General features: G+C 38.6%; 1 protein-coding gene across 5 annotated transcripts in view; it reads right to left on the reverse strand.

Annotated features, from left to right (window-relative positions):
- Nucleotides 1-26967, reverse strand: part of baiap2a (BAR/IMD domain containing adaptor protein 2a) — a 79020-nt gene that overhangs the window by 13167 nt on the left and 38886 nt on the right. For all 5 annotated transcript variants that reach the window (XM_034711759.1, XM_034711762.1, XM_034711758.1 and 2 more), the window contains exons 4-7: nt 19703-19764; nt 15592-15663; nt 10002-10139; nt 1411-1563 (exon numbers count right to left, since the gene is read on the reverse strand). In XM_034711759.1, coding sequence (XP_034567650.1) covers nt 1411-1563; nt 10002-10139; nt 15592-15663; nt 19703-19764 — 425 coding nt within the window. The remainder of the gene's footprint in view (nt 1-1410; nt 1564-10001; nt 10140-15591; nt 15664-19702; nt 19765-26967) is intronic.

Consider the following 26967-nt stretch of genomic DNA (forward strand, 5'->3'; position numbering starts at 1 on the left):
TTTCTGCTGTCTTTTTAAATTTGTCTCTCTCTCTCCAGCTAGATACTTCTTGCATTGGTGGTGCACACCCCTCCACCTCCCCATCTCTACCTGGTCTCTGGAAGTCTTTAATTCCTAGAATTCATCAACCACCACCACCAGTGTTCGGACTCTAGGTGGATTTCTTCTGCTGCCAAATTCACACATCCTACGCTCACAAAATTATCCCAATCGAGTCCTTACGCCAAAGTTTCTGTCAAGTTTCATTATTCATTTAGTTGTAATAAATAACCTTTAATCTTCAAACTGTGTCTCTCCTGATTGAAATGCACTTTGAGTTTTTAAACTACAAATTCAAATTGTGTCACTCCTATATTGATGCCTCTTTATCTCCTACATAGTATAATGAGATTACCAGTGAGAAGATTGGGTATTTCTTCATATTGACATTTTGTACCTGCATTCCTGGTCCAATCTTTTTGCAAAAAAAGGTGAGTCGATATTTGGGACTTACCCTGAAGTGTCTATGTTTAGAACTTTGCTGGCAAAGTTTTGCAGTGAGAGGTTAGTTAGCAAGTAGGAGGAGTTATTTTAGTATTCTCAAAAAGGTGTATGTTTTCTGTTATAATATTTTATTAAGTGAAGAAACCCAACAACCAGGGCTTTGCTAGCTAAAAGAGCAAAATGGCTATGAACTGGATTTAATGTCTATGATGGCATACGAAGGCTTCACTAATTTCTGAAGACAAAACAGTTAAACTGGGTGCAAATTTATATTATTTGGACACTTATTGGGACACGGAAGGGGCACGTCACAACACAAAGGCTGTGAAGGGTAGCTTTAAACCATTATGCCCTGTCACCTTTCTAAGGTAACTGAAGGTGATAAATCAGAGTTTACAAAATGTCATCATTATTAAGTGACAACTTACAAGTGAACGTAGCTACACATAAATATATTCCCTCATCATGCTTCAATCTGCGAAATGTTGTGTTTAACAAAGAAAAACTGTATTAAAACAAAGATCCATTCTCTAGCATTCACAACAAATGCACACTTCAGCTAGAGCCACATCTTTATAACAGTTGGTGATGGTAACAAAGAACAAAGAAAACCTGTATTAAAACAAAGATCCATTCACTAGCATTCACAACAAATGCACACTTCAGCTAGAGCCACATCTTTATAACAGTTGGTGATGGTGCTCATGGGAAATGCAGTCTTCTTCCCAGAAAATGCACTACCGATTTCATCAAAAGGGGTCACCAGAATCAACAAAACATGGAAGTTCCTTATAGCGCTTTTAAGTATGAATTTTCTTTAGAATGGTCATCATGACTGCCTTAAAGAAAGTTGAACTGTAAAACTAAACATCCTGATCCGTCTTTGATAGCAAATCATGTTGGCGGTCAAGTGACGCTTGAACTTACTTTGCCATGGTAGGCGCTGCTGTTCTTGGCCACAGCACATTGGCGGTCCACCAGGAAGCAGTACCTGCGACGCTCCTCAGACAAGGCTGTCTTGTACCCCTCAGCAATGAAGGTGTCCAGCTCAGTCTGCTTACTGCTGATGGTCTCCACAAACTGTTGGAAAGACAAAAATGACACACAGACAGACGTATTTTACTTACTGAGAGACTTAGTCTGTATGATGATATTCCTATGTAAACAGATCTCTAGTGTGTCATACTAAGTTGTAAAAGATATACGTTTAATTTTTCTTTTCATATGATGAACGATGTTTGCTAAAGTCTAAAAACAGAGTGAAGATGTTTTTTTTTTAACTTGTGCACTGCAGGTATTTAATAGGAAGAAAGGGACAGAGGGTCTGGCTTAGAAAACGTCCGAGCAGCAAGCTAAGTACCTTTTCCAAAAATAGCACCTTCTTCACGTTTTCAATTGCACATGAGTTGTCAATCACTGCACAGCTCCACTGGAACAATTAGGGGTAAAGTGCACCTCAGGGGAAGCAGTTGTGTGTTATGTAGTAACTTGCTGTGGTCAGATTTTCCCTGCCAACTTCAGCTGAGAACACGCGCTTACAACTGAAGACCCCGCAGTGTGGAGGAGAAAGTGGGTGTAAAGATGCATTCATCGATTTTATACTTCTGAATTAACAACTAATGGATGTGTTCATATGAGAGACATAAATTGGGGAGCATGTGGCTTTAGCACTGTCAGTTCGTCTTAGAATGAGCACTCTAAAAATGGGAAATGTCAGCAGGACGTGCTCCCACAGAGCTCCCTGATAACACACATGCACACACAAAGTGGTCAGTGACAGTAGTAAGAAGCTACAGGGAGTCTTTTCAAGAGGAAGTGGCATTTTGGTTCCTTGACGAGTGTGTGCAAACACATGGATTTGTAATCTGAGCAGAGATCAAAAGTCAGCAGGTAAAAGTTCTCTACTACTAAAGTAGGTTGACTGTGTATTATCATGGCGCCGTAGATCCTGACACATCTGCTGATACATACTGACCTAGAAGAGTGTTATATTTACTTCTGAGGATTTGACCTACACTACATTTCTATTTGGGGTAAAGGCTGATTGGAAAAATGTGACGGGATATATATAACTAAAGTTATACGCATACAATCCCATGATTCTTTTCACATATAAATTAAGCTGACTTGTAATTTGGAATGACCAAATAAGCTTTTTTGAATAATTACTACAACAATAAAACAATTTTCCCCAGTTCCTTTCAGTGTATCACAAACACTGTTAAGTTCATTGATGAGTCTGTTACATTTTTTATTTGAGTCTCAGTAAAAAGGAGAGAAATACATCGTCATGATCCATGTTGTCATTTGAGCTACTGCGCAAACAATATTTCCTCAAGTCATTCTAAAGGCATCAGGGAACATTTCTCAAAAGTTTCACATTTAATTCCATACAGGCTAATGAAGTTTGTGAAGTTTGAGTTCCTGCCTGCAGCCAAATGGAAGTTCCTGTGGAGTGCAGATGCATTTCATTTAGTAACCACCAGAGCACAGTACTTCCCCACTGCCAGCACCTAGAGGTTAGTTCATCGGAAGTATGTGGAGGAACATTTCAGGTGGTTAAGTGATACTGAGCACAAACATTTTGAGCAACTGGCTTTATGCATTAGCTCTGGAAGAAATCCAACAACACCATCAGAGCTGAGGTGTCAAATCAAGCAAGAGAGAGCAGCCTGACCTTATTCTGTTTTTTTCAGTATATAAGTGGCTCAGTTAGTTGCTTTACAGGCACACAGTGTTGAGGGAAATGGCTGAAGAATCCGCCTCCAAAGCAGCGAAGAGCCCTCTCCTCTTGTCAATCCACATGGCCTGATTCTCCCAGCATTCAAAGGTCACCAAAGTAACCCAAGACAATGAGCGCAGTGGGAAAAGCCCAGGCAGACATCAGCTTCTATTATATCTGAGCGACCTCAGGTTACATCACAGCCAGAGCGACTTGTTTTGCAAAGGTTAGGGATCTAAAATGAAACCTGCTGCACGTCAGTGCAGGTCTGACTGATCTGTGTTTACCCTTATGATGACTACAAAACTCTCATGCACTAACTGAAAAAGCTACAACAGCAATGCTAAGGGTTACAGTGATTATTAGAACAGACAATGGAGGGACTACTCCTTTCCAAAAGCAAAGCATACAGTAGGATTCACAACAACAAAACAGTTGCATTCTTCCTGTGGGGATTCTAAAGCACTTTTTAAATTGGCTTGTCTCTTCCTTTATCATCAGCACCCTTTGCAAACAAAATAATTGTATTGTAACGCTCCAGGGCACAACAGAAAGCCCGCCACCTACAGTACCTGCTTAAATCTGATGTGTTAGTGTTTGCCAGTGTCTTCAAGTCAGCAACATATATCTTTATCCTACAGATCCCCAACTCCAGATTGGAATCATTTTTCAATATCATGACTCTAAGCAGAAGAATCCCCCCTCCAGCTTATCAAACAGCTTCTGGAGACATTAATTCTGAATCCGTCCCCATCCCTGCCCTGGCTCTTATTAAAACAGCCTATATGTATATGCAGCTCAAAGGAGTTTATCTAGATGAAACCCCTCTCTACTTTACCTTGGACCACTCCATTAAACTACTTAATGTGATGATTAGCATATATCGGCAAGAGGCTTGGAAGAAGAAAGATAGATAAAGACACAGACAGACAGAGTGGGTGATACAACAGTGAAATATGTGAGAGACAGAAATGGGGAGATAGAGATGGGGATCAATGAAACTCAACAGCCATCTGTGTCCACCGCCAGACTCCTCTCAGACATGTTTTACTTTTTAATGAAAAGAGAAGAGATAAAAAAGAGAAGTTCTCGCCCGCTATAATAACACAGATGTGGTGGAGGAGGAGGAGGAGGAGGAGGAGGAGGAGGAGGAGGAGGAGGAGGAGGAGGAGGAAATGTCGAGATCGCCTCAGCAACTTTTACTTGTACTTTCTGTACTGCTTTTTATTGACCGTGGGAAGCCCTCTCCATCTGAAAAATCAAGTAAAACACTCTGGGATGTCTGTACTTGGTCATTTTTCTAAGCCTTTCTAGATGGATGCTTGTCAGTTTGAAGCACAGGTGTTGAAGAAGTGCAGATCTCTCTCTCTCTTTCCTGTGTGTCACCGTCCTCCCAGGGGGAACTCCGGCACAAACAAGTTGACTTTTCTCTCACACGCCCACAGCCCTGATGTGATCAGTGAAAGTGAGCAGGCTAGAAATGAGAAAGGAAGATTGATTTTCCTGCGTCCCTGCTAACCATGAGTCCAGAGCCTGATGAGCTCGCCTCTCTGCACAGATGGGCCCAATCGATCGGTCATAGAGACCGAGACCGAGTATGTTCAATATTTACCAATTTAGATTGTTGGCTCTTTTGCCGGGCTACATTTGCCTCCACATAAACATCTCTAAAAACTACCATCTAAAATATATGGCATTATGGTACTCAGACGATGAAGGCTGAAACTCTGAACTTTTCTTGACTGTTTCCATCTTTCCAAGCTTTCAATTAGGGCAACCAAAATGTCAAACTGTTATGGACGTGGAAGTTTAAAAGCATGACCAATAATTGCCTTTGCTGTTTCTTCTGGAACCACAACTTAGATCAAATTTCAGAATCTCTAAGAGGATATTTTATCCATAGTTAGCAGTTTTGCACTTTTTAGGAGAAGAAGTGTTTTATTTTTAATGCTCATGTTGCCTTTAGTTACCCCCAAAATAAACTTTGAGTAGTACCAAAACTCAAAAGGCTCTTAAAAATGCGAATTGCAGTCTAATGACTATTAGAACCTCAGTGGGCCCTAAACATGGCTTCAAACCTGCATTTTTAGCCTTAACTAATTCAATATTCTTACTTTTTTCCTGTTTTTTAATAAAGTGTCAGCTGATTTGCAATTAAACATTCCAGATTCTGTTTACAAAATGGTGCATTATGATCCAACAGAAACCTAAAAGAGGCCTAATGATCCAGCACATCAGGCAGTCAGACAGGGTCATGTTGTAACCCGCCATCCTTGACAAAGATTTACTGGCTTTGTGCAGGGAAACACCCCTCCCATCCTAAACCATGCTCCACACAAAAGCTGCACTCCTTTACTGCCAACCTTAAAGCCTCAAGAATGACACTTCATACATTTGGTCCCCTAATGGCTTCCCTGACACAGTGGAACAAACGCCATGTGTCACAGCAGTCACATCAATCCAGCCCTGCCAGAGAGGGAGAGGCAGATATATGTGTGTATGTGTCTGTATAAACAGAGGAGGGGCTTTTTGCAGCCTGAGCTTCAATGAGCAACACTTTTATACCCAATGAACTCTTAAAAACAGCTTTAAGTTTCGGTTGCATCGCGTTTCTTGACCAGCTATTGATTTGATTCTGCCATGGTTCACAGCTAGACCAACAGCAGCTCAGCAATTACCCTGCAAGCCTTGACCTGTTAAGATTTTTCTTTCCTCACCCTCCAGGCGGCCTGACTTTCCGCTTCCACCGAAACCCTTGAGAAGAGTACAGCGGGCTCACTATCGCCATTTTCTGCTGTGTCATTTTTTTTCTCAGTTTGACAGCAACACTTGCTGCAAGACTGCAATAAAAAACCAATGAACACCACCAAACTGAAGGCCTACAACAGGGGGTTTAATACAGAGATGGTGCGTCTTTGCTGTTCAGTGTGTCTATCACTGTCTAACACTCACTGCTCCCCTGTCACATCAAATAAATGAAAACTTAATGTGAGAGAAAAGTAATTAAGTTAAGGTGAAGACTTTGAATTTATCATTCATTTACCTGAGTTGCTCTTTTGGAGGTTGCTTTGCTATGGAAATAACCACACAAACAATGCACCGCAATGCAAACACTGCTCTTTTCCCTCAGTGAGTCATGTGACTGTTTCAGTTTGACACACAAACATTTTGACAGGTTGTAAATATCAGCTGTCAAAACCCTGGGGACTGAAACTTTTGCAATTTTTAAGTAAAACACAACATTGTTTTACCCTAATGAAAAGGATAAGTGCTCAGCGAGGAAACCCTCTGCCCTACTGATCAGTCACATGACCAACCACAATGCCATTAATGACCACTACAGAGAGACCCAGGTTTGTCCTAACTTCTACACCAGTGGTGTCCAAACTTTTTTCAAAGAAGCATTTGATGTTGTCAGAATACCTCAGGGCCAGTGGCTCCTACTGTGACTTAGGAATCATAAAAGTTATATATGAAATATCTACTTAAAAACAGTTATCTTATTTTTTTTCTCAATAAAACAGTAACTAGGTAGTGTTCAGTTTTCACAAGCTACGTAAACATTAGCAAACTTTATCTTATTCTGGAGGAAAATGTTTTTCATTCGGGTCGGGCAATGTGGGGAAATCTTTATCTCATTATTTTCCTATGGCAGGATCACGATCTGGATTTCATCACACTTCTTTTTCATATTGTTTTTAAGACTTTTCTGACCAGCAGTCAACATTTTATAATAAAAATTATTTTCCTGCATTCTGAACAATTTTTATGCATCAAATTTTGCCTTTTCTGTACAATTTCATAATTTTGATCTTGTCTTGTGTTCTCTTTTGTGTCTTCTGAACTTTTAGTGTTCATCAAGAACATTTTCACATAATGATAAAAACATTCATTTGAAAACCTGTCGACTTTAAGAGTTCTTGTGTTTCTTCTTTATTGCCGTCTTGCAGAATTCCCAGTGTTTTGGCTTTAGACAGGTAGTCCTTATGAATCTTTTTGAGACGTTTCTGGATTGACTTTAGTTTTGTTTGTGCGCTTGAAAGAAAATGCAAATGTACAGATTATTTAGAATGTGATTCATTTCTGTGCTATAAATAACACAATTTAAGATGGAAGCTTGGGGCCATAAAAAAATGGATCTTGGGTCGCGATTGGCCCCGGGCCTTACTTTGGACATGCCTGTTCTACAACATGTTCCAAATTATTATGCAAGTTGCATTTTTGTGAATATTTTAAAAACTATGTCAACAGTTGTTTTCAAATTTGTTAGGAAGTCAGAGATATATTTCTTCAACTGTGTGGTTAAAATGATGCTATTCAAAGTACGTTGGCTGTATTTCTAAATAAATGCAGAATCTGAAGAAATGAGCGTGCCAAATTATTATGCAAGTTGGTGATAACAGTATATAATTTGTGAAAATTAAAAACTAGGCACCATTTTTAATGTTCTTTTGATTCAACTGTATTCAAACTTCAACAAAAACAATAGTTTTCTTTACATTTGTATTCAAAATAAAACTGTTAATGTCTTTGAAACATTTCAAATCTAAAGTGTTTCTCAAATGTCCAATATAACCTCCTTCTCTTTCAGTGGGGGTCAGAGGTCACTGGTAAACAGATTTAGTGAAGTTTCTGATGACTTCTCTGCTGATACTGTGTGCTGCACCTTGTATGGCTTTCCAAAGATGCTCTTTTGGGCTGTATTTCTTGCCATTACTGTAAATGATCTTTATTATTGACCACAAGTTCTCAGTCGGGTTGAGATCAGGTGAGCAGGCAGGCCAGTTCATTAATTTTCACAAGTTATATGCTCTTAATACCAACTTGCATAATCATTTCTGCAGGTTCTGCATGTATTTAAAAATACAGCCAACGTACTTTGAAAAGCATCATTGCAACCACACAGTTGAAGAAATATATTCACTATCTGACTTCTTGACAAATTTGAAAGCGACTGTTGACATAGTTTTTAAAATATTCACAAATATGCAACTTGCATAATAATTTGGAACACGGTGTAGTTTGTGACAAGGCTGATACTACCTATCACACCACATGGCCCTTAAAGGCCCAACTGTATCGTCAGATGGGCAGCAGGAGCCAGGAAGTTACTTGCGTTTTCAAGTGGTCCCCTTCCTTCATGGGTGTTCTGTCAAGTTAGGCCTACACCTTTCAGGGAGGCTATGGGGTATCTCTGGCATCCAGTAGCCACCACCCTTCATGCTTGATCAAACCTAGCTGTAGCTAAACCTTGCTGAATTACGCTGTATGCCTAAACTCTTCTGTTTAATGAGGAAGATGATGGTAAGAGATGGTGGACAGACAACAACTGCTCATATTGTCTTTCTGTATCTAATTCAAGCCAGAATAACAAAAAAATATATATATATACTAAATATAAACTTTGAGGGGAAAAATCTGCAAAGAAATTCAATTAAGATCAAACATCCCATGACTTATCATTTAAGAGGTACTGTACAATCTGGAATACAAGTTGCACCGATATATAAGATGCAGACTGTTTTCGGAGGGGCTCCCGGGTGGAAAAAGGTTTTAACTTTGTTCCTGCGTGAGGACTTCAATGCTTTCAGCAATGTGAAGTTTCTTTGCGGATGTGTACCATTTGTTATCACCACCCTGCCAGCAACCTGTGCAGCAGTTTAGCATCTAACGGTGGCATTGATAGTTGAGAGGTACTGATGGAGTCACTGACTGTGAGCAATCTGCCAAGACTTGCGCCCCCCACCCCCTCCACTGGTCACTTGTTGTCTTAAATTAGAAGTGTCTTCCAATCAAACCAGCACTCCACAAGATGTATTACTTTGTAATGTACTACTGTTCCCTTTAAATGCATGATTATGATCTAATGAGGGATAAAAGTGTTAAAAAGAGTGGCACAGCTAGACTGGTTCGTCTCAGCATGCTTCTACTGGGTTAAATACCATAACACAATTAATAACACAAAAATGCCTCTCTGCTTCTTTTAATTGCATCAGTGTTTGGGACAAAGCTCACTTTTTCCACTTTTTTAGTTCATATATCAGATTTCTCACAATGTGTCAATTCTTTATGACACATCTCTATACCTAAAATAAAAACCTGCTTTAAGCTTTTATTTTGAAATGTCTGTGTTAGAAGCCTGTTATCTTGACATCTTATCCACTCCCCTTTTGATAACTGAGTCAGCTGTCTTTCTGGTGTGTACACTAGCTTTTCTACTTCTGTCAAAACACTGATAAAAGCCATGCGCTAACAAACACTGGCTGAAGTAAATTTGCAACCATCCAGTAAATCAATCAGTGTTACTGAGTTATTATCCTCCCCTCATGTGTCTATCCCTCCATGTGCGTGTGAAGATGTTCGAAAGATTGGCAAGGGCACACAATTCATAATCAAACCTCCACTATTTGCCTTCCCACTCAGGGCACCTCGTCGCCACTGCCTCCACCCCCATTCTTGCTGTTTTGTGAGTTTTCTTTTACTTTATGAAAAATAAAGTCATTATATTGCACCAAGACTCATAACACCGCAATCCAACAGTCACCCACATGGAAACAGAATCTGAATCTAAAATGGCTTGAGACTGGAAATGATTTCATCTCTTCAAATTTGTTTTTGTCATTTGTGGGTATTTTGTCCTTTTCTTGTTTTACAATACACAACTGAGGAATATTAATTTGGCCTACTTTGCTGCTTGTTGTTTGAGGAATCTTAATTTAAATGTATGTTTATCTCCAGGCACTAGGAGTTGTAGTATCAGATGTTTTGTAAATAAACAAAGCGTCAGGAAGCTTACCTGCATCTCCTTCTCTCCATACTTGGACGGGTTCTTGCTGCCCTGACTCTTCCTGCGAAGTTTCTTCAGTTCACCCTGGCACTTTTCCAGGCTCTCCCCTTTATTCTTGTGTTCCACCTGGTATTTCTTCAGGGCAGCCTACATGGGGCGACAGGCAGAGCACAGACACAGAATTAGGACAACTAATTAAGACACCTGGGTGAGAGAAGGTGGGAGGTATGACACAAAAACTTCTTGAAAGTTCTTAATCTCTTACTTTATAAAAAACACTAAATCCAATTACATCCAGACAGCATGAAAAATCATCTCAAACAGTCGTTTCACATGTTCCAGGTATATGTGATTAAGACTCCAATCTTAGATTATTATATGACTAATTTGGTATTAGGTTTATTCCATCATAAATGCTGCATTATAACCACAAGTTCCTTTTTCCTGTTATATCTATTTTTTATATTGATTTGTTTACCTTTTTATACACTTGATTGATGAATATTAATCATTCTTATATATATTATTTTCTTATGTGTACTTTCGCATTTATCTATATGCTTTCTTTACTTTTTTTACAGGTCCCATATGATTAAAAGCACACTTTTACTTGCCTATCTACACATATACTTTAGTCATCGTCCAGCTTTGCAACCCTGAGAATGTGGAAGCGAAAAAGCCTCTGCATTGTTTCTGTAGACCACCTACCAGGAAAACATAGCTTCTACAAGGTGGTTTGAATGCCTCCTGTGGTGACATATTAGCGTGAGTAATTTACATAGGCATACATGCAAAACCCCTTCCATTCCTACTCCTCTAGCAATCACGCTTCCTCCTGCAATAATGTGGCTATCCAGAAAAAGAAAAAAAGCTACACACAAAACGCTAGAAAGTAGCAATAACACTCAAATTTTAATGAACCATTCAGAGACTTGCTGTTGTAACACTTTAACAGTTGCCTCCTTCTGTTCAAGGTCAGATCATGTGTGGCATGAGCCCTTCTGGAGTGATAGCCATGTTTGTTTTGGTGTTTTTCTGCCTCTGCATCTGTCTGCATTGCATTGATCTGCATCGGAATAGGCACTCTAGTCATAAAAACAAATCCAAAATAAAGTTTCACTATTATCATTAAAAATCATTAAACTGTGTAAAATAAAATCCCCCTTCTTTACTTTCACCGTCTCTCTTTGGACCTGCAGATGCAAGAAGGGATCAATTTGTATGTTCAAAAAAGCTCTGCACATCTGAGAGCAATTTCCTCAATAATGGGACGAGCTAATTTACATGCCTCTTTGCAATGTTCTTATTCCTTGTCTTCCAGGCTTAATTTTGCAACAACACATTTGTTTATTTGTGTCTCCTCAAACATCCGCTGCAAAGGATTTCCAATCTTGAGCTGATTCCAATTCGATTTTCTCAACATCGTGAAAAAAAGAAGAAGACAGAAATCATTGGCAGCCTGCAAAATTAAAACTAATGCATAATTTTGTAGAACAAGCAAGGCGACCTGTCTGGTCCCTTTAGAGCCAGAGTTTATGTATTTAGTCATTTAATTTGCTTATTAAATTATTTACTTGTTGAGAGCAACAACTTTGTTTCCGGATTGTACCAGCTCTGTTGCTATAGTAACCATGTCCAGTGTGACAAAGCTCATGTGGATTCAGTTCCAGGCAAAATTGGCGAAGGAGAGCTCCTGCATAAGGGTTCACCACCCACAATCGCACAAAACGACAAGGTTGCAGGTATCCTTTAGGTGCTGTTTAGCTGAAATGGTGCCATAAAGTGGCCGTGCTGTTGTCACTGGAAGACGAGCAGGATGACACATGCTGTGTTTGGATTTCATAACAGAGATGAGTGGCGTTACAGCTATTCTGTGGATCTGAGCTGGACTGGAAACAGCTCAAACCACAGATCAACAAACTGCTGGAATTTTATTTTTTGACTGTATCCTGTGCTGATTCATTTTTCAAAATCAAGAGTGTCTGAAATTTAAACTTGTTTGATAGGTTTCCACACAAACTGAAACAGTACATGCCTTTGCACTGATGTCTTTGAAAATCAATAGCAATGAATGACTCATCCTTTAACTCCCTTCTTGGCTTTGAGGTAGAGCAGTAGAACCGATATGGGCTGCTCTGTATTTCATATCTACAATTTAACTCCCTCAATTTTCCACGAAGGCCCCCTGAGGAAAATCCCCAGCACACCGATTGTATTCATTGTTACGTGTCTTGTGAAAAGTTTGGCTGTAGTTTGCAGGGTCACACTGTAAACAAGAAAATATCCCTGGCATGTGCTTCAATGAGCTGGATTCTTCCTCCTAATTAACAAAGTAAAAGCCTGTTGTTGCCAGAGCCCGTGCACAAATCTGTCCCTGGCTACAACTGCAGGCAGATAATTAATGGGATTAAATCTGATTGATTGATCTGATTAAAAACAGAGAGAACATCAGATGAACTTTGGTATAGTTGGAGAGTCTCAACATGGTCCAAAATGCTCCTACTAAATCGGTAATCAACACTGTGTTGACTGTCATTGCACTTCAGAGCGTTTGGCAAAAGTCAGGAATTATTTTATCAGTTATGGATGGTGTATAAAGATACTTTGGTAACAGTAGAAGTACACACTCATTATGTTTAACAAACTTAAAGCAGGGGTTGGTAGTCTCGGAAAACTAGCATGAATTTGAATGTAGCATGTCTTCAGGACTCTGATCTGGACTACAGTCCTGAGTAAAGCACCTCATTGGGTCAGAGGGGACAGGCCCGAAGTCAGGGGAAGCAGAGGCAGGGGACGGTCGGGGACTCGGAGTGCATGCTGGGGAAATGTATGCGCAGGAGGCGGGCAGAATGGCAGGATGGGATTTGATTGGTTTAAAATTTTGGGACCAAAAAAACGGTGATTGTTTGGTGTTTTCCCAGGTTTACTCCGGATGTAGATAGCAACTTTTTTTTTGCTCTTTTTTAAGAACACATTATGTATTGATTGCCATCAGCACATAAAGATCATTTTAACCAGTATAGAAAAAAGTGTATCTAAATCTGACTACCAGCCCCAGCTTTAAGTGAAACAAATAAAGCCTATTCAATGTACTTCTAATATGAAATTAAGAAAGTAAACCTAGCAGGACTTTTGCAGTAGTTACTTTTAAGTTAGGAAAATAAATAAGGACTGAATCGTTCATAATGAGTGAAATTAGCTACCATTAAGCAAAAATGTGCTGTGGTTTCTTCATATCAAAAGTTATATCTTATAGCTTTTTCTTATGAGATATTTTTACTAGAAATTAGACAAATACACAGCCCCTTATTCTTGTTTCTTTTATGTCATTTTCTTTATGTTATATCTGTTGTGTAAGATGCAAAAATAAAATCTAAATTCCATTACCCAGCTGTATCAAATATTTGATTCTGATTCAACAAAATCCAATCAAATCAACAGCACAAACCACAGTCAAATCAAGTAAATCCATTGGAAGGAGCTCTGGCACATTTCGACTCTGCCTGTTGACACTGTGGTAAGAAATGTTTGTTTCTGTTAGAATTCTAAAATGGCAAACATTGTGGACAGATCTTAGTTTATGTCCCAGGTTAGTCTTGAGAGACGGAGAGTATTGATAGCTACTGGACAAAGACGTGAGAGCAGCCTGTGGAGTTACTGGGTGCCACCCATCTCTGATACAAAATAAGTGGAGCATCATCCTGTCCCTAACTCCAGGCAACAGCAGCAGAGCTTATGAGAACCTTTTTTAAGCTGCTGTTCACTATGAAGTGTTAAAAGTTGAGACGTATATGCTTTAACATGTATCAGCTTAAACATTCCTGCAGAGGCTCTGTTCACCTGTTTATTGTTACCTTCAGTGGACATGATCAGTTTAATGTGAATCATGACAAATTAACATGTTATATGTCTCAAATTGACCATGAATTGGAATGTTTAGTTAAATGTTAGTACATCCTGCTTGGGGGATAATAAGTATGTTGCCATGGAAGCTTTATCAGTGGAACCTGGGGGGCTCCTTTTTTAGCTGTATAAATAAATCAATTTTGAATAAATAAAATTAATATTTTGTGTCAACTTGTTCACGTCTTTAGTTGGTAGCCATGTGATAAGCAGAGCAATGCATAGTAAGCGGGTGGTTATGCAAATTTGAATCCCAGCAGGGTGAGCAGGACCCAACGCAAAGCAGAGAGGTCTTATCTCGCCCTGAAGGGCTGTGCATAACCACCCACACACTATACATTGTCCTTTACATATTCTCATTACTTCCTTCTATTCAGATTGAAAAAAATTTTTTGGTTGGGATTATGACATAAGATGATAAATTAAATTCCCACCCCACCCCCTTAAATGTATTTGAGCTCAAGTTACAAGCCTGTTTTTTATGTCAGGGGTCAAAAGTGCAGATATTTGTGTCAAAATATGTGGGTTAAAAGAAGAGCCTGTCAGAAAATATGAATCCTCAGTTATAGTTTCAGTTCAGTCACAAATATTGTGTTCCTTGTTTGTTCCCCCTTCTGATTTTATGTGTATGCCCATCTCTGACCTCTGTGTAATGAGTGAACAGTTGTAAAATCCCGGGGAACCCATTATGTCAGAGAAGAGAAAGAGAGATGCAGACACAGAGAGAACAGAGAGACACACACACACAGCTCAAAACAGAGAGAGAGAGAGAGACACACACACCTCAGTCTTGGAAAACAGCAAGCACCCCTCTGAGTCTTTTTGAACAAAGACTAAATTTCAGATGATTAATTCACAAAATCTGAAGCAAAATGGCTGCTATTATCACTGCAGCAGATCTGAAGGAAACTCATTAAAAGTAATGGATACTAAAAACCTCAGGGATACGTCAACAAGATAGAAATGTCTGAAGCAGTTTACGTATCTGGACATCTGCAAGAAGAGTGAAACATTTCCAGATATTTTTCTACATTAATTCATAGAGGAAACACATTTGGCAGATGTGTGTGGAATGAAAATGATAAAATAATAAAATGTTTCTTTTTTAAAAACTCAACTTGAGAAGGAATGATTTGACTTATAACTCCCCAAATTTATTCTGTTGCCAGAATGACTCATAAACAACCCATTCTTTTCATTAAATTTTAAGAGTAACACTGCAGCAAGTATGCTTGTATGTGCATGTCTGTTTGACTTAGTGACTGTAGTAGCTCATATCACGGTCCTTCCAACATTACAACACAATAATGGTAACATTATCCCATCCCCCAAAACGGCGCACAGCAGTGTTGCTCTACACTCAGGCTGCAACCCACTCATTCTAAAGATATCACATGTAGACCAGCTCCACAGCGCTTACACACACTTATACACACACTCTAGGAGCATTTTATCGTAATCAGTCTCCCCTTGACGGGTGAGTAGACATGCAATGTTATTTCAAAGCCGCGCTTTTCACCATCACATCCACTAATTGTCTCAGGGATAGATTTTGATCCAGATACTGGAACGCATCTTCACCTCCATCTCTGTTATGTAACAGCTGATGTAATGTAATAAAAAAGCACTACAATGAGATAAAATGTAGTGTTTATTTATTGGGCTAAAGCTGTGTACAGGCCAAACAGCTACTCACAGTCAGATAACGGGCATCCAGGTCCACCTTCTTCTCCAGCTCAGAGAGGAGCTCGTTGTGGAATGATTTCAACTGGGAAGAAAGCACAGACACAGTTAGAGAAAACATGAACAAGCGTTATTACAAAAAGATCAATAATGGATGCTTAGTATTGAATTTAAAAACAGATACTTTTACATTAGGTTGTATTCAATTGACCAATGTGTTATCTTCTTTCACTCAGCAACTGATTACATGTTTTACCAACAAAGTGCTGGCATGTGAAGCCTCTCTCAGCTTGCAAATCACTGTCACAGATTCAGTGCTATAATATGACACAATGACTAGTCACTGGATTGTTAATGTGGTTTGCCCAGGGAACAGTCTGCAAAACCAGAATAAGATGATCAATCTGCACTCAACTGGCAATTATTTCTGCATACCAGCTGCTGAAAATACAATCAATGGTCTTGAAAATAAGATTTACATAATTATTTTCTCCCTAGCACGTTTTGTTTTCTCCCTTTGGTAAGAGTTTTTTTTCAACCCAGGGAAATCTCTGAAATTAGCAGTAAAATAATCAAACTGACAGTTTGTTTTTCATAATAGTTATATTCTACACCTCCAAAGGTTGATACAGTTTTGCAAGGTTTATTTGTTAATGTCAATGAACATAATCCCAGCAAATTCAAAAGGATATGGTGCACTTAACGAATCTCTTATAATAAAAAATCATCTTTTGAACAGGCTTATTCAGCTCAAAGTGGTTGAGAGCTGTTTTGCAGAGTGAGGACTTTAAATATTATTTCTGATTTCTAAGATTAAACTCATGCTGAGTTGCTAACACTGAAGGGATCAGCATGCAGAGCAGAAGGGATTACATGGACAGTGAGTGTTGGCAAAGGATTGATAGACTTATAACAACTTAATAAGGACAGCTGGCTCATGGTTCCTACCTCTGTGTTGGACACACACTTAACAAATTTAATACTGACTGTGAACTTGTCATACGAGCGTCTTACCCAGAGTGCTGTGCTATTCAATTAACTGACTCGACTTCTCCAGCCACCTTCTGTGCCGGCAGTCTGGATGTATACAAGCTCAGCTTGTTGGTTAATTCAATATGAGTCCATGTTCATTTAATCATCACATATTCCTTTCATTGCCCACAGAGGCTGCACAGCTTAAAGAGATGTGTGTCAAAGTTGTTGTGGAGCATCAAAACACAAATCAAACTCATGTGTTTTTGTTATATGTATTATTTTTAGTCATTACTGTCAGAATAATTACATTACTTAACATCATTAACACAAGGATATAGTTGACTTTACTTAATAAAACTGCAATTTAATTAACAATATATTTGTATATTTTTATATTTTTTGTATATTTATTTAAAAAATCAAAATAACCAAAATATTTTTAATTAGTTCAGTGACAAATACAAACATATTTCCTATAATTATAACAAGTATAAATAATATACAATATACAGTATCAGGTATTCATATCATAGCCTTTTCATTGACATTTTTTCTAAATTTAGTTTGTATTTATTTATATTCATTCATTCATTCATTCATTCTTTCATTGAGTAATTTAAGCAGAAATTATGTTGATTTATTTATTCATTAAGTAAGTCAACCTATAAGCAAGTTTCTTTTATAATTATTTATTCATTCATTGATTAAATTAAACATTTAATTAGATTATGTAGTATTCATTTAGTTAGTCATGTATACAGCAAGTGTTCTATCTATCTATCTATCTATCTATCTATCTATCTATCTATCTGTGTTTGTAAGTAAGTTAGCTAGCTAGTTTGTGTAGCTTGCTAACTAGTTTTTTAGGTAGTGCATTAATCAGCTGGCTAGTCTGAGAGTTAACTTGCAAACTAGCTAGCTAGCTAGCTAGTTCATTATTTTGTTGGATAGTAAGTTAGTCATTTTGCTACTGAATGGGCCACTTATTTAACAGTATTGCCTTATTTAGCTAATTAGCTATATATTTAATTAACTAGCTAACCAATCAGGGTTTTAACTAGTTAGCTAGTTGGTTATTTACTAATTAACTTAGCAAGTTAGGTTTTAAGCAAGCGGCAACCTCCAGTCTCAAAATATGAAGCCCATGTGGAAGTGTTATCAACTGCAATTCATCGGGGAATCCGCTTGAGGCTGGCTGCAGAAACACCGGAAACCACATAGACACCAATTAAAAATAAGGACAGCTGGCTCATGGTTCCTACCTCTGTGTTGGACACACACTTAACAAATTTAATACTGACTGTGAACTTGTCATACGAGCGTCTTACCCAGAGTGCTGTGCTATTCAATTAACTGACTCGACTTCTCCAGCCACCTTCTGTGCCGGCAGTCTGGATGTATACAAGCTCAGCTTGTTGGTTAATTCAATATGAGTCCATGTTCATTTAATCATCACATATTCCTTTCATTGCCCACAGAGGCTGCACAGCTTAAAGAGATGTGTGTCAAAGTTGTTGTGGAGCATCAAAACACAAATCAAACTCATGTGTTTTTGTTATATGTATTATTTTTAGTCATTACTGTCAGAATAATTACATTACTTAACATCATTAACACAAGGATATAGTTGACTTTACTTAATAAAACTGCAATTTAATTAACAATATATTTGTATATTTTTATATTTTTTGTATATTTATTTAAAAAATCAAAATAACCAAAATATTTTTAATTAGTTCAGTGACAAATACAAACATATTTCCTATAATTATAACAAGTATAAATAATATACAATATACAGTATCAGGTATTCATATCATAGCCTTTTCATTGACATTTTTTCTAAATTTAGTTTGTATTTATTTATATTCATTCATTCATTCATTCATTCTTTCATTGAGTAATTTAAGCAGAAATTATGTTGATTTATTTATTCATTAAGTAAGTCAACCTATAAGCAAGTTTCTTTTATAATTATTTATTCATTCATTGATTAAATTAAACATTTAATTAGATTATGTAGTATTCATTTAGTTAGTCATGTATACAGCAAGTGTTCTATCTATCTATCTATCTATCTATCTATCTATCTATCTATCTATCTATCTATCTATCTATCTATCTATCTGTGTTTGTAAGTAAGTTAGCTAGCTAGTTTGTGTAGCTTGCTAACTAGTTTTTTAGGTAGTGCATTAATCAGCTGGCTAGTCTGAGAGTTAACTTGCAAACTAGCTAGCTAGCTAGCTAGTTCATTATTTTGTTGGATAGTAAGTTAGTCATTTTGCTACTGAATGGGCCACTTATTTAACAGTATTGCCTTATTTAGCTAATTAGCTATATATTTAATTAACTAGCTAACCAATCAGGGTTTTAACTAGTTAGCTAGTTGGTTATTTACTAATTAACTTAGCAAGTTAGGTTTTAAGCAAGCGGCAACCTCCAGTCTCAAAATATGAAGCCCATGTGGAAGTGTTATCAACTGCAATTCATCGGGGAATCCGCTTGAGGCTGGCTGCAGAAACACCGGAAACCACATAGACACCAATTAAAAAAAGACGATTTTTACAGCATTAATAAACATGTTTACATCCTGGTTCAAAAAACGGCTTGGCTCTACGTAGCTAATTTCTATATCGGCACACACTGCGCGGGTCGAATTTTTTCTAACACAATGGTTCAGAAGATATTAAGATTACAAGTTCTTGCCCAAATAAGGACATGGCTGACTTGACTCTCGGACAGGAACACATAGCTGTTGTCTAGGAGGCTCAAACTCCGCCTCTTTACGTCACATTATGCCTGATTGAGTTCTACATTTCCAATATGGCTGCCGCCGCCGATTGGCTTCAAAACAGCGCAGATGGGTGACGTCACAGATACTACATCCATTATTTATACAGTCTATGATTTTTAGTTGCTTTTAATTTATCTTCATACATTTCCCTGCATAACCATTTCATGTTCTACAATTGGGTTCCTGTCAACTACTACTACCACTTACAAATATCTAATGTGTGTTTTTGCTGCAATAACTGGTGGTATCTATTCTCAAAGAAGCTGAAATATAACATATTTTAGACAGTTTTAAGGAGAGCACTGTGGTGTTGAACAGCACAGGCTAAGAAACCCTTTGAGCTCAGAATACCAACCATCTCCTCTAGCTGCACTTGGATCTGTCTGTGGACCTCAGCCATCTGGAACAGCACATCCCCTGCACAGAGAGAGAGAGAGATAGAGAAAAAGACAGAGAAAGAGAGGGGGAGACAGAGAAAAAGCATGAACAACACTCAACAGCATAAAAACTCCTACAGCAGAAAGAAACAGAGAGGAGAGAGGCAGGGAAGCAGAGATAAAAGGAGGAAACAAGAGAAAAAACAGAGACCCCACCCAGCGTGCAAAAGCTCATGCAGTAAAAAGACACGAACATACAGGACAAGTGACTTATAACTAGGACAACGGAGAACATGATGGAAGTTTGTTTTGGATACAAGATAAAATAAAAACTGATAAATGAAACAATAACAAGTGATGACAAGCACAAAAAATGGGGGAGACAAATGCTTTAAATTAAGTTTTTTTCTTCAGGCATGTAAGTACTCATGTCTCGTGGAGATCAAACTCATTGCCTTTCTTTCTTTGGTTAATCTTAATACAGGCATTTTGATATCTAGAACACACAAATCATCTTAACGAAAGATTAAGGGTCTCCACACAAAAATGAAATAACCAAAGGAGAGGAGATAAGGAGATACAGTCATGCAGCTACAGTTAAGAGTGTTTTATTTTCATATATACCTACAGGCTGCCTCTTCTGAATGTGCAGTGCATTGTCAAGAAAAGGAACACAAAGAGCTACATTGAGCGAAGGACACATATAGAGACCTGGTGAAAAGACAGTGTCAGAGCTGCATGTACAGAAAAATGAGACACACATACACACAATTCCCCGACCACAAGGTCCAAAGCCCCTGAGCTGTAGCTCTCTCTGACTCTACAAATTAACCTGTTGCCTAGTTAGAACATGGGTTCAACTTGTTTCAATTATGGTTCATATTGATTGGACTCAAGAAACTTCCTACTTTAGAACAGTATATCAAATTGTCTAACCCCACACCACCCTAAAATCTGTAAGAGTGCATATACCTCAACACAACTCATAACCCTAACAAGCCAAATAGTAAGTCTAGATAAAATAGTTTTGAAATATAGTTCTCAGCAAAAGGGCTTTGGAGTTGTCCCTATCTAGGCAGACAGCACGTACATTGCAAATTGCTGCAGAGAGATGACACTGAAGAGGCAGTGAAGGAGACGATTTCAATACTTCAAAAAAATTAAAAGGGCAGTAAGAGAAGGGAAGCAGGTTTGAGCACAACAGAAATCAATGCAAGATGTAATTGATATTCTGAAAAACATTATTTAAGAGCAGGAAAAATATGTTTTATAGATTGAGTGACCTTTCCTTTCTGAAGTGAGTAGGTTTAAAGTCTATGTTGTCAGTGGTATTTACACTAGTAGTGAATATTTCAAACAGACTTTGATGCAGTTTTAAGTAGAGATGCAAAGCTTTCATTCAGTGGAAAAATCATTAACGCCTTATAAGCCTACCACAATTATATTACTACATACTGGTATCGTCTGCATCCAGTAACACCAACCATTTCTAACCCATAGTCTATAAAATTACTTCAATACATCAACATTTGAGCTCAATGAAATGTGTTTTCTAAAACTCTTGCAGTTCCTGACTGTTACAGTGTTTTACAGTTCCTTTGGAAGACAAAATGATTTCAATTAGTAGCATATACTTAGCAGGAGTTCAGGGAGCTAAGGAATACTATATCATCCATCCTCTTATTGTATATTTAGATCTGCAAAAAATACTTCAAAGCAATAAATTGAGAATATATCTTTAAAAAGAAACAGGACAGTATCAACAAATGGTTTTGGCTAAAATAATCCATATCATTGGCACAAACGCTATTAGCAAATTGAACAACATATACTGGAGATCAGTGCATTTAGTCACCTCACTAGTCAGCACCAAAATTACTCATCAGTGAAACGAATAAATGTTTTTATCGCAGGCAAGAAATCCTGGTCTTATGCAGTGTCTAAGCTGTGGCACAGCCAATTGCGCTAGCTGGGGCTGCAGCTCTGGTTAATGGGGAAAACAGTAATGCTCTACCACCCCGATGTAAACAAACACAAACTACAAATGGCATCTTTTAGCATGATGTGGTTTGGCAGTATTTGGTCAAGAGAATTGAGATAAAGATGTATGTGGGCTGTGTCATGTGAAACTGGCATGTAACCAAAGAACAGAAGCAACGAATAACCAGTACTGGCATGTGGATGTTAACTTGCTAGCACTGCTGGTGTTAGCAACACTTAACAAACCAATTTGACATATTTTGCCATTAGATGTAATGATATAGTGCTAGGCGATAATTCGATACCGATAATTATCGCAATATAATTTTTCTCGATATAAATAAAAAACATTTTCGATAAAAATTTGATATAAATAAACATGTATTTACACCCCCCCGGCCGCTTAAAATGGGCGCTAATGAGTCTTAATCGCTAGTTGCCACCCAACATTTAACAGAAGAAGAAGACGGCATTGAACAGCCAATCATGTCGCAGGGTGAGAGGTAGCCGGGCTTAAAGACGTTCAGAGCTGAATGTAAACACAGCTGAGAAGAAGGACAGAGGCATGCAAGAAAACTCAAAACCTACCAGCTCAAAGCAGAGTTGTTAGTCTGACACTGTGTCGACTCTGCATTAACTATTAACTTAATACACTTCATTAAATACACTTACAGGATGTGGGTGAAGGAAGAGCACAGAGACAACTTCTGCTGTTCATTTCAAACACGTTTAATGTCCACCGTGATCGTACTACAACGGAACACCGAACAACCGTGATGCATTCACTGCACTGTGGGAAACAATATCACTCTGCCTGTAACCCTTAGTAATCTAAAAGGGGGAGAGCACAACTCAAAACAATACTCTACTAAACTGATACAAAGTACACAATTTGATATATTTTTGTTGTAAATGTAAATCAAATTATGGAAATAACGTCAATCTGAGAAAAATAATAATGTACAAACTAAAACTTCACAAAAATCTAATTTTATCCAAATGACCAAACAATCTTCATTTCAATTTAAATGAAATAATTATTTTATATTTATCGTGATAATTATTGATAGACTGATATAAAAATATATTATCGTGATAAACTAATTTTCAGTATCACCCAGCAATACCGATACCATGCACAGTTATGTCAAATTAGTTGTGCTCAATTTGGATTATATTCTGAGTGTTTGCTTAGCTTAAGACTGCTATGTTTCAATTTTAATTTCCTTTTAAATGACAAATGAAATGAATGACATGAAATTGGTCACTTAGTTTGTTCTTAACAGTATGAACTCTCCTTTATCCTATGAAAACATATTTTGTTGTGGTTATTGATTGATCATATACCAGCCTTAAATAACTACAGGTGTCAATAGGAGAAGTTGTTGACTGATATATTGTCTGATATATCTAACAACTACATCACAGTGTGTTATGAGCCATGCATCAAGTTTATATGCTACTGTCAGAAAATACACATGCATGTAAAACAATGCTAAAATTCTAAATAATAGCATTATTATTCCATCTTGTTTGCCTTCTCATGTAAAAAAGCACAATATGTATAGCACGGTAATCATACTAATTGAAAAGGTTTAATTTCACGTTACTTCAGTATAGTCATTCCCCTAAAACTCCTCTATATCCAGGATGCCCAGACCTTTTGTGCGGCGGTGCAACCTGGTGTGCCTCACAGGAGCTGAGAAGCATACTGGCCAAAGCATCCTGTCAGTTCCCAGCAGGCCTGTTAAGCTACTTACAGATACTCATCCCTGATCACAGCTCTTCAGGCCTAGGAACCCTGGCATTCTGTTGGCCACTTCAACTAGCTGGATCAATTAACAAATGAGCAGCCGTCAGTGTACGGCAGACACACACACACACACACACACACACACACACACACACACACACACGCACACGCACACGCACACGCACACACACAGACACACGCGAACACACAAAAAAACACACACACAGACACACGCGCACACACAAAAAAACACACACACACACGTGCACACACAAAAAACACACACGTGCACACACACACACACACACAGAATACAGAATGAATGAATCTGTGCAGATCTCTCATCTTGTCATCTGCAGTTTCATTACTGCACAATGGACGATGCCAGAGCATAGGGAGAAAAAAAAAATCACACTTTGGAGATGCAAATAGTTACCATGGCAACTTCATATCATATCACACAACAACAGTAACAGAAAATTGGACTGCAGTCTTCAGGGGCAGCGAACAGCGGCAAATTCAATAAAAAATCAATAAAGAGGCATAATGTGGAAAATTTGAATGTGTTGTACAATATTATTGTTCGAACAGAAGATCTTTGGCAGGCATGACACAACCTGTGAGGTTTAGTGGAAGAGCTGCCAGCCTGACAAGGATATCCGCATACCAACCTCGGAGCGACATGACAGACGGGTCGATTTCCACAGTGACACGCAAACACTCTGACACGCAGCCCCACACATGTGCACAAACACAAGCCCGAGACTTGTGATTATTGTATCAATATTACCAGGCTGGCTTAGCCCTGCCTACATCCCTGACTGAGAGAAAACAATAGTACCTTTGTGAGGAGGTGAGCTTAGGTTGATCTACACCTGCAGCTCTGCAACAAGCAGCCACATGCCTACTAAGTTAAAGCACTGAGTCAGAGAAAGGAAGCATGGACACAGGACTGAGACGCATATGAACACACTGTCCCCTGAAGTATGACATCAGCTTGTGTAGATTTATTGACTGCTTGTGTAACAGAAGCGATGATACACCCACACAGGTAGAGAGAAGAAGAAAAAAAAACAGAATAACAGAATGTGGGCTATGGAGAAGGAAAAAAGTGAGAGTTTGCAATGTTGAACAGAGAGAACAAGAGAGACAGAGATGGAGGGAGGGAATGGAGGTGGATGGAGAGACACTGAATCACTGGTGAAGGTCAAGCTGGATTCACTACGGGTTGTCATGGTAGCAGGATAATGCTAGGGTCGTTGCCATGGGAGAAGTTGCAAGATGAGGGTGCAGCGGCTGCAAAGAGTTGTGTTATAAAACACTGTTCAAAAGATCTCCACCCTTACTATCAGCTAGCGATACATCTGCACACACACTTCCCTGGGGTGGAAAGTAAAGTAGGCCTCACCTGGGGGGGTCTGTGTACAACATGTGTGTATGCACAATGTGTGTGACTAGACAGTTCAGGGATGTTAATACCTGCCTACCTAGCATGTTAAGTTACAAGACAAACAAACAAGTGGGCAAGTATAATAATGGGGTGGCGGGATAATGTGCGAGACATAGATAATAGCCTAGAGTCTGGGTGGCCGTGTGTGTGTGCGTCATTGTGCACATGTGTGAGAACACTCCCTTTGAAACTACAAAATCTAGCCACTGTTTATCTGGAAGCGAGGAAGGCTTATGCTTAACACTATCTCACATCCACACACTCATCTGTGAACAGGACAATACACTTAGTTTGAACTGTTTTCCCACTTTTCCCATTCACAAAGCCTCTCATGGGGGAAAAAAACTGGTGTATTTAGGAGCTTTGCCATCACAGCTGTTCAACCCACTAGCCTGATATAAGTTTGTCCACTAACGGTGTCATGCATTTAGGCCATAATAAAGGCTTAACAGGAAATGGAAGCAAAGTGGGCCAGGGTACAGTTGCAAAACTATCTCATCATTTACTTTAAGAGGTCTCAGGTAGCTTGTCACGCATTGTCTGAGGGGGAAGACTTCATGCAGCAAATCCAACCATCTGGTATCGGGGATCCAAAATCCTGGCCTCTTTTTAAGCCGCTGTCCCACAAGCCTCAACCACACAACAAGTTTTATAACAGCAAGGAGCTGCAGTATACTTACAGTATACTTATGTGTCCTACAGTGCGGAATATAATCTCTAAAAAACAATGTAAAAATAGCAGACTAACATGTGTATTATGTTAAAAAAAATACATATACAGTATATACTCCAACGCTGACTGATAGAATGGCCTTAAGTTTACATTATATAACAGTTGGTTCCAATTATGTAATATGTATCAAATTTGATACGCACATTTCCCTTTATATCTGCTGTATCTAATTTGAAACATTTTCCGCACAATTTTACTACAAAACCACTACCAGACAAAAACTTCAAAGTCATTATATCTTGCCTAAAACCAGGTAATATTCCGATTAAAGTTAGGGGCAGGGACAGACTTTTTTGGACTGGCGTCAAAAGACTGGGCTCAAACTATTACAGGGATGGTATTAAGTACGTACCAGACTGTATAGAATATGGACGTAGGATCCTTTACGTCACCCATCTGTTTCTGAAGTGCTGTTTTGAGGCCAATCGTTGGCGGCAGCCATACATGCTGTCGAGCGATTGTGACATAGAGAGGCGGCCTTTGAGCCTCCTAGCCAACAGTTAGTGTTCACGCCTGTCAATCAAGTCAACTTTGCCTCTCATTGGAAGACTTGTAATCTTAATATCTTCGAAATTGCCGCGTTAGAAAAAAAATTCACCCCCCCACCACAGTGTGAGCCGATCGAGAAATGAGCTGCCCAGACTACACTTGTCTTTTGTACCAGGCTGTAAACATTATTATTTCTGCTGTAAAGATCGGCTTTTTTAAATTGGTGTGTATGTGGTTTCCGGTACTTCCGGAGCCAGCCTCAAGCGTATCCTCGATAAACTGCAGTTTTTAGTACTTTCGCATTGAATTCGTACTTTTAGGAGGTTGCCGCTTGGTACGTACACACACTAGTGTGATACATCAAATTGTCATGACATATCAATCATTTTCAAATGAGATATACAGTAAGAACACATTGTTTATATCAATATACTTATGTTGGGTTTATATTATGTCATAAATTCCTTACATAGACCCACCAGTTTGCCTATCTCTCTCGTCACCGTCTGTTCCTCTTCACCTTGCCTGCCCGTCCCCCTACTCATTCACAACAAGTCCTTTGTGCAGGGACAACACAGAGACAGACAGAGATGGGAGCAATGCTACCAAAGAGGAGCTGGACAGTATACAAAGAAAAATACTAGCTTGATTATTTGGAGGTTGTTCGGGTTTAAAGTCTCAAATGAGCAGCAGAGGGATGTGTTCTGTAGAGAATACTGCAAACAGGTTGCAACAAAAAGTTTGAGCAGAAAAAATCTCTTCCAACATTAACAACGGCACCACAAAGTGCAATACAAAGAGTGTGTAAGTGTGCCACTGCTTCACCTAAGAACATGAA

Source organism: Notolabrus celidotus, chromosome 20, assembly GCF_009762535.1.
Source record: "Notolabrus celidotus isolate fNotCel1 chromosome 20, fNotCel1.pri, whole genome shotgun sequence".
In the NCBI taxonomy this organism is placed as follows: domain Eukaryota; kingdom Metazoa; phylum Chordata; class Actinopteri; order Labriformes; family Labridae; genus Notolabrus; species Notolabrus celidotus.